At 27.4% G+C, this 10,055-nt stretch overlaps 1 protein-coding gene across 1 annotated transcript; it reads left to right on the top strand.

The window, feature by feature from the left end:
* The first annotated feature begins 9,016 nt into the window (after positions 1–9,016).
* LOC110672856 (pathogenesis-related protein 1-like) lies at positions 9,017–9,671 on the top strand. The gene has a single exon (XM_021835758.2). It carries the CDS (start codon positions 9,042–9,044, stop codon positions 9,537–9,539), a length of 498 nt encoding a protein of 165 aa, XP_021691450.1. The 5' UTR covers positions 9,017–9,041; the 3' UTR covers positions 9,540–9,671.
* The last annotated feature ends 384 nt before the right edge of the window (positions 9,672–10,055 follow it).

Raw genomic sequence — 10,055 nt, 5'->3', positions numbered from 1 at the left:
ACATCGACAAAACACGGGAGAGATGCTGGGTTCATAAGATGGAGGTTCTTAACCCCTATTGACGCGTTTTAAAACCGTGAGGGCTTCGGCCTAGAGCGGACAATATCACTAGTGGGCCAGCACCCAAACCCAGAAAATGACCAAATGAACAGTACGTGTTCATTTGGTCATAACTCTCTCTATACTGGTTCAAATGACCTAAAAGTTTACCCATGGAAAGTTTAGACATAGGGCTACACTTTTCATGAGGACCACTTAACCCAGTTTTGCCTTTAACCAATTCAAATTAGTAGCACAATTTGGGCCACTGAAACTGCCAACCTAGAAAATGACCAAATGAACAGTACGTGTTCATTTGGTCATAACTCTCTCTATACTGGTCCAAATGACCTAACATTTTACCCATGGAAAGTCTAGACATAGGGCTACACGTTTCATGAGGACCACTTAACCCAGTTTTGCCTTTAACTAATTCAAATTGTTAGCACAAGTTGGGTCACTGAAACTGCCAACCCAGAAAATGACCAAATGAACAATACGTGTTCATTTGGTCATAACTCTCTCTATACTGGTCCAAATGACCTAAAATTTTACCCATGGAAAGTTTAGACATAGGGCTACACTTTTCATGAAGACTACTTATTTTTGCCTTTAACTAATTCAAATTGTTAGCACAAATTGGGTCGCTGAAACTGCCAACCCAGAAAATGACCAAATGAACAGTACGTGTTCATTTGGTCATAACTCTCTCTATACTGGTCCAAATGACCTAAACTTTTACCCATGGAAATTTTAGACATAGGGCTACACTTTTCATCAAGACTACTTAACCCAGTTTTGCCTTTAACCAATTCAAATTATTAGCACAAGTTGGGTCACTGAAACTGCCAACCCAGAAATGTCCCAAAATACTATTCCTTTGGTATTTTGACCATAACTTGAGTTCTATAACCCCAAATTCAGTGATTCAAAAACTAAAATTCAAGTTTAAACATAGAGGAGCAATTGTTATGAAGGAATTGTGATTAAATAGACATCCCAACCTAGTCAAATTCTTAGATAAAGATAACACATCAACATGAACCTAAAGAAAGGTTCATGGGAAAAATGCTATATATGATAATTAAAATACTCATAAGGAGAATTAAATATTAAAAATGATATGAATATGTAAATTGGGACTAATGTCCTATTAATATGAAATTAATGGTACCAATGAACAGTACTAGAAAATAGTAATAGTGAATAGTGCTAAATTAATTAAAAATGTTTAATTGCCTATAGTATACCTAGACTTATTTATTTAGTTTGGATAAATTAGTATACCAATTAGGGACTTCAGATAGCAGTACTGCCTACCAAGAAAATAATGAACTGACAATATATGTCTGGTATGATTGTTCTACAGGCTATATGCCTACTTACTAGCCATTGTGCCTCCTTTATTTCTGGCTTTATAAGCCCGACAATGGTCTCGTGCGACGGTGGCCTCGTGCACGACGTGATTCGGATAGACATATGGCTGTCTAACCAGTATACACCCGTGCATCCAGCCTTTATAAATTTGTTATAGGTTTCTTGGGCAATGATAAAAATTAATTAAGACTTAAAATACAATAAGTAATCATAAAAGATCCCGATAATGTTAGTTATTTCCAAAGAGCAATAAAAATATAAAAGATTAAGAAATTATGAGTTGCATATATTATTTCAAATTATTAAATTATTATTATTATAAATTATGCACCACTAAGCGTTATGCTTAGTGCGTTGGTTTTCCATCGCGTGAGTGCAAGATCGGTCCAGTGGCAGCGGCCCACCACGATAGTGCATTGTGAGCTCTGATCAGATCTGCCATTGTCCAGAGTCACCTCACTAGTCTTTTGTATTTTGGTAGGGCCCATGTATAGACTAGTATTTTGGTTCATTATGTTTAGTCATGATGTAATTACTAGTTTATGATGTATTTCATTTTGGACTTGTAATTAAACTTTGAGATTGAAATGAAAACTTGTAATTTATTATCTATGAATTTCTATATGAATGCAATAGATAATACTTCATTTTTAGATCTGATAAATAATTGTAAATGATGTGATACATGAGAATATGATATGGAAATGTATGAAATGAATATGGACATGTTAACAGGTGATTAGTGGAACCCGCCAGATGCTAATAAAATAAGGGAGGCTCTGTCCGGGTCTCCACCAAAATAAGATATATAAAAAAAAATTACACATAGAATACATATTTTAAATGACATCAAAAGTTTACAATAGATATGATAAAATAAGATAGGGTGCTCCGGCACCGAATGTGGCACTTCTTGCTCGGCTATACAGTAAACGGGTAAGGGGCGTCACAGATATTCAACGCCTCCTTGATCCAATCGCTCATCCTCCAAGGCCCTTCATTTATTCTAGTGAACCAAGATATTAAGTTCATAGAATACGTTTCAAAAATTAAACCACCCACTTCACCTAAGAAATAGTAATAAATAATATACTTTTTTAACATTATTAATGCATGATATTAAAATAATAAATAATATCAAATAATATATTTAATCATTAAAATAACATATGATGTAATAAATAATATATAATAGTGCTATATAATAATATATAATATATAATAGTTCTATAAATTAAGTTTCCCATTGCTGATCCATTAGTATTCCATTTGATCATGTTCATAGGTGGTGGCATCTAGTCCCTTCTTGATCAAGTTTTCGTTCTCTCATATATATAAAATTGATGTGGCCATTTGGATCTATTCTGCAGCTTTTCTTTTAGTTTAGTCTTGGTTTGTTTATTTTTAGATTTTTATTTTCTTAGTATATCGTGTCTTAAAATAGGTGTAATGGAGAGGTTTATTGATCGGGATATAATTGGACGTGTCAATGCTAAATTTTTTTCTGAATTTTAGTTTAATAAAAATTTTGCTTATAAAAAAAAATAGATGCGGCCATCTTTGGCCTTTTGTTTAGGCAACGTTTCATTCATGTAACTGATATGAAGTTTCATGCTATTGGGCCCTCATTATTCTTATAACTGCACATGCAACGTAACTACCATTCGTAGTTACATGATTTTAGTCTTTTTTTAATTATTATTATTATTATTATAAAGTTAAAGTGTAAAAGGAATTGGGTGACCTTGTGGATGTCCAAATTCCTTCATAGCCCATCAGCTCTCTCTTATTAATTCGAACCGTAGAACACTTCTTATTCTTTTGTAACCCCTTGAGGCTCCTACTAATGTCGTTGGTAAGTTTTGTTTTATGTCAGCTTTGATTCTGGATGATAGATTTGATAGTTTTGTGAGGATAATTGAAAGAGTAATTCTTACCTACACCCAAGTGTATACCAGTTAATTACCAATTGTCATTTTAGTTAAAATTATAGTAGGTCTCATATAACAATATATATATATGTGATTTTCTATTGGTTAGGTGTTTGTACACCTTGGAGTAAGTAAGAAATTTTCCAAGAGTTAATTTCCTAATTGGGAGGCATATGGTGATATCTCTTTGAACATAATTTCTTTCTTCGTTGTTCCTTCTACCTGGAACATGACTTTTTTTTTTTTTTGGAGCATTTATAAAGAAAGGCCTGTTTATTACGACGCATCGTAGGAGTTGAGAAAGCCTAGAGTCCTATCCTTTTTTCTAGTGTCTCTTGGATGTTGAAGTTTATCTTAACAGTCAGTTGGAGTTGATCCTTAAACAGGAAGAGATATTTTGGTAGTAAAAATCTTGATTAGATTGGATTAGCAATGGGGACAAATTAAACACTAAGTATTTCCCATGCCATGAAAATAACCAGACAAAATAGAAACATGATTGAGGCTCTCCGATATGAGGCAGATCAATGATACAGGGATGCAAGAAATTTGCAACAACTTGCTCTTTCATATTTTGTCAACACATATCATGAGTCATTGCCTGTTAGAGTTAATTATATAATTTGTAATTTCTTTCCCGCTTTTTCCTTGACTCAGTGTGATTTTCTTTCTCGTCTTCTTAGAAATCTGAGCTTAGGAGGCTCAATTTAGTATCAGTGCCCACAAGGCTTTAGGCCCAGATAGTTTACCTGAGATTTTGGGACATGATTTCAGAGCAGCTTCTTGATTGCATTCATATTGTGCATTGTACTTTATAAGGTGATTTCTAATAGTAATATTGCTAATATGATCAAGCCTTGCATGGAGGGATTAATGGGAGAAGAGTAGTGTAGTTTCGTACGCAACAGACATATCTCAAATAATATTATCCTAGTTAATCATTGGAGTGCCAAGTAGAGAAACACCACTTGGCCCTTTAATCCTTTTCGTCTTGCCTTTTAGCAATCTGTTACATCTGATCAGGGAATGATGTTAGCTGTTCAATATCCTTGGAGACCTTCCCGCTATTTCTTTGTTCGTCAAACTCTCTACAGTACTAGCTAATACACATGCCAACCAATCAGAAACCATCCAATTCGATTACTATAATTAATTATTATTACTCGTTAAATGCCCGTACTGTTGCACTTAGATTTATTAATTTTTAATTTTTCGTATTTAAATTATTAATTTATTTATATTTAAAATTCATATTAAACTATTATAATCAAAGAAATATAAATTTAATTTTACCTAAATTAATTAAAGGCATAACTATAAAATGAATTAAGAATATATAAAAGATTAACGAAATAATTATCAGTATAAACTTACATTAATATTTCAAATAATTAAAAAAATATTATAAATAAAAAGCAAAATAAAATAGAAAATATATTTTCAATTAAAACATTGAAATTAATTCATTTTAAATATGATACTATCAATTATAACATTATATTATTTTTTCATGTGCATTATTTAAAATTGATTGTAAAACTTTTAAAAGTTTAAGAAGCAATTAAATAATAATCTTAGTGCAATGATATGAGATTATTTAAATAATATTATATAACTTAATTATGTATAAACAGATTTAATGTACTACATATTTAAGGAGATAATATTGTAATAATGATGTAAAATTCTCTCCAAAAGTTAAAATACATTTCAAATGGTAACAATGATATAAAGTATGCATTTATTATTTAATCAATATGAAATAAATTATAATAATTATTTTTTCATAAAAAAAGAAAGACATTTTATTAATCAGAAATTGAATAAAAAATAAAAATAAATCAATATATTATATTTTTTGGTATAAATAAAATTATACAAAAAGCAATATAATAAATTTTTTAAATAACAAATTTAGTCACAAAGCCTTGAATTTTGACAATTAATTGATAAAGAAATAATCATTTAAATTATAAAATTAATGTAGTAATGGAAATAATAATGATACAAAATAGAAAAATAAAATAAAAATTCAATAGTTAGTATAAAAGATAATTAAACATTTACTTTTTATAGAGGGTGGCATGTGACAGAAATATGAGAAAGTTATACTCACTTTTTATAAAAAGTGCCACGTAATAATAATACCTGCTTGCTTTATATTATTATTAGGAATTGCTCGTACATGGTTACTAATAATTTTAATATATAAATAATCTTAATTTATATATTTTTCTTTTAGTTTTAATAAATGAAAATTAAACAATGTCTCAAATTTTTTATTAATTATTTCATATTTTATTTATATATTTTTTATTTTTTATTAATTACATATTATTTCATATTTTTAAATTTTTTTTTATCTTTTATACCTTTAATGAAGATATCTTAAAAAAAATATAGTAATACAATAGAAATATTGATTAAAAATATAGAATTATTTGAAATTGGTTTAATTATGTGATTTATTTTATCATTTTAAATATCAAAATTTTGTTATATCCTCTTCATATATTAAAGAAATATACTATATTTAAATATTATCTTTATTTATTAATATTAAAATTATTTTTAAAAGCAACATAATGATATGAAAAAACATTATATATATATATATATATATATATATATATATATATATATATATATATATATATAATTGGGGAATTAATAATTTAATTATAATTTAGAACAATTGAATAACTAATTAATAAAAAAAATTTGATTAAATTAAATAAATTATATTTTATAAATAAATTGTCATTTTGTATAATTTCAAAAAACAAAATCTGTGTGCTATATATGCATGAATATTAAATAAAAATATTATTATTTTTATTTTTAGTTAAAAAGTAATGTAATAATTTATAAATAATAAATTTAATTAAAATAATCTTGAGTTTTGATAATTATTTATGTCATTTACATTATAAGAATTTAGCAATGATAATAATAATATACTTATAAGAAGAATAAAAAAATTAATTAGATAACACTATGTAATGTGACAATATTATGAAGAATAAAAATTAATGATATGAAAAAACATATAATATATATATATATATATATATATATATATATATATATATATATATATATATATATATGTATTATTTCAGGTATATATAATAAATATATTTTAATATATTATAATTTACCTTATAATACTGACTACTTATTATAATATTAAGAGGATAACGATTAAATAATTTATAACTTATATGTATAATTGGAGAATTAATAACTTAATTATAATTTAAAACAATTTAATAACTAATTAATAAAAAAGAGAGAATTCAATTAAATTAAATTAAATATATTTTACAAATAAATAATCACTTTGCATAATTTAAAAAAAAATCTGCAAGCTACATATACATGAATTTTAAATAAAAATATTATCATTTTTATTTTTATTTTTATGAAAAAGTAATATAATAATTTATAAATAATAAATTTAATTAAAATAACCTTGAGTTTTGATAATTATTTATTAAAACATAATCATTTACATAATAATAATAATAATAATAATAATAATAATAATAATAATAATATATTTAAAAAAAGAAAAAGAAAAAATTGAAAAACACCAGGTAACAATATCATGACGAATAATGTCACATGTCAATTCTTTATATATATATATATATATATATATATATATAGTGTGTATTTTTAATCGATAGCAATCAACTTGTATGTAATTTTTTTTTATTTAACTTTTAGTAAAGTATTCTAATGAATTTAGTCATACTAATTAAGCTGGCTGCTTTGTGTTGAACGAGTGTTAAATATTATCCCATGGATGTAGGCATGAGGCATGTTTCATCATCATCACATGCTTCATCGGGATAAATAATTTTGGCTTTCTTTTTTTTTTAATAACTATTTAATTAGCAACTTGTAATATTAATGGACTGTGTCTTGAGTTTTTTTTTTTTTTTTTTTAATCATAACTCAAAGTTAAATTTTTGTATAAAAAAAATATGCCAACATATAATTTATCTTGAGGTGCCAAAGATTATGAAACTTTTTTCATGTTCTTTACCTTAAATTCAACGAATTTATTTAAATATTATGATTTCTATTAAGGCATAATTGTGAAAAAAAAAGCACTGAATTTATTTTTTATTATTCTATTATAAAGAACTTTTTAAATTTAATAATTATGTGTTGAATTTTGAATTGATTTAAATTATTTAGTTCATTCATTATGCATAAATAATTTCAATTTTACATATCATTTTATATTAAGTCACTCTCGAAATATTTATTTCCAAAAAATATTTTAAAAATAAATTTTATCAATTTAATTTTGCATCAAATTCGGATTGATCTAGTTAAAATGAATTAATTTCAATCAAATTATTAGATTGACCTTCAATATAGTTATCAAATTTATATACCTTTCTGAGTTACTTACAAATTTATATAACTTATAAATGTTTAAAATCAAGCAGGAATAGAATTAATTGAATTGGCAGGCCTAAGTAAAAATACCACATCCAATTATAAATAATTTTTTTTGTCTATATCGAATCTATTATGAATTCAAAATATAAGATATATGATGGAATTTATTTATTAAATATATGGGTCTCGCTCACATATTTGTGTCTTTAATTGATTTGGTCTAAGTGAAAATTTCCAACTGCAAAAATGGATATTTTTTTAATACAATTGAAAAAATCTTAAATTTCAGATTGTTCTTAATCAGTTCTTCATAAATTAAAAAAAAATTATAGATATTCTTACTATCTCAATAAAATTACAAAATGAAAACCAAATGTATTTATCCCTATGGAGCATGCGATGATGATGAAACTTGCCTTATGCCTACATCTATGGGGTGTCATATATATTAAAAAATAAAAATCAACACAAGTTAATTGCTATCAAATAACAATTCATAGTCCCATGTACTGTGAGACACACTATAATAATAATAATAATAATAATAATAATAATAATAATAATAATAATAATAATAATAATAATGCACAGAATGTCATTGGATCCATATACATTCTTTATTTATGATCTGATTGTTATACTCGTATGATTCATTCTCTTCCTTTTGGTTTGAGCAGTTTGAATAGTCCTCCTTGAGGCCTGTTATTGTTGATACAGATCCACATTGCGGGTGTGGCTTTTCCACGTACTATCTCTTTCTATTTTATTTTTTTTTTCTGTAAAAAATAAAAAAAAATATAAAATATAAAATTCTAAACATTTTCAATAAGTTGAGTAAAAGAATGCAACTTTTTAAGTGCATTTTCAATATATAAGCAATTATATAAGTCTTTTCATTCTTTTAATCGTTGTATTTATTACAATTATATAAGCAATATATATATATATATATATATATATATATATATATATATATATATATATATATATATATATATATATATATATATAATAAGTCTCATGTGATTCATTTTGTAGAAAAGGCCAGCAGGTGCATTGGCTGGTGGGAGACCGAAACTTTCCTAGTTTCAGAATCCAAGGCGTACGTTTCGCTTGCCGTAGGTTACTTTTCTTAAATAACAAGCAAAATAATAGTCCAATTTTGTGGATAGTTGTTTAATGCATTTTTTCACCTATAAATACCCATTGCAACATGAGAAATCCTCACTCCTCTCATTCGTTTCTTAGAATTCAGAAGCCAACCTACTACTTAATATGGGTTTGTGCAAGATTTCAGTTTTTCTTGCTTGTGTCGTAGGCTTGGCCCTGGTGCTTCCTTCCCATGCTCAAAACTCAATTCAAGACTACCTTAATGCCCACAACACAGCTCGTTCAGCAATCACTGGTGCAAACATACCAGCTCTGGTATGGAACACCACATTAACCACACAAGTCACAGCCTACATCAACACGGTGCTTGGTCAATGCGATATCAACGTTGATCTTTCAGTGAGTGGCTTGAATGTGAAAGTAGCTCAAAATGTTCTGACAGGCCTTGATGCAGTGAACGCCTGGGTTAGTGAGCAGGTTTATTATAACTACGCCACCAATTCTTGTAATGGAGGAGTATGCACTCACTACACTCAAGTGATTTGGAAAAACTCTATTAGTATAGGATGTTTCAGGGCTCAGTGCATTAATAATGTGAATTTGTGGATTGTTGGTTGCCAGTACAGTCCCCCAGGCAACATCCCTGGACAACTCCCTTACTAAGGGATACTCCATCCCCAGTTAAGCTAACAGGAGCATGGGCTATTTTCTCTAATAAAACTATATATCCATGTACTTCCAATAACAACAGTGTAATCCTGGATGAGCACTGAGCATTGTCTTGTTGCAGGAATAAAATTGCTCCTCTTTAATATTATGGATCCATTTCTCTAATCGATTTGTTCTCCAATTTATTTATTTATTTATTTATTTTTCTTTTGTTCTGACTCATGCGCTTAAGTAGCTTTTCACATGCATGCACATAAAATCTTGAAATCCTACAATGGAGTTGGTCGAAGAAACATTGTTTACGTACAACTAGAGCTCTCAATAAATAAACACATCCATTTAATAGAGACTAAGATTTTCACCCCAACACTGAAACTAAAGTTGCAGTGAATTTATTAATAGGTGTGACCTATATATTTGTCTTGTGTATTGAGCATATTGCTCAGCATATTAGGTTATCTGTCAGCTTGGTTGGTTGGAAAAAGATCCTCATCAATAGGATTGGCCCCC

Source organism: Hevea brasiliensis, chromosome 8, assembly GCF_030052815.1.
Source record: "Hevea brasiliensis isolate MT/VB/25A 57/8 chromosome 8, ASM3005281v1, whole genome shotgun sequence".
Taxonomy (NCBI): Eukaryota; Viridiplantae; Streptophyta; class Magnoliopsida; order Malpighiales; family Euphorbiaceae; genus Hevea; species Hevea brasiliensis.
Note: the sequence above shows the minus strand (reverse complement) of the source record. Positions and strands in the feature narration are given on the sequence as shown.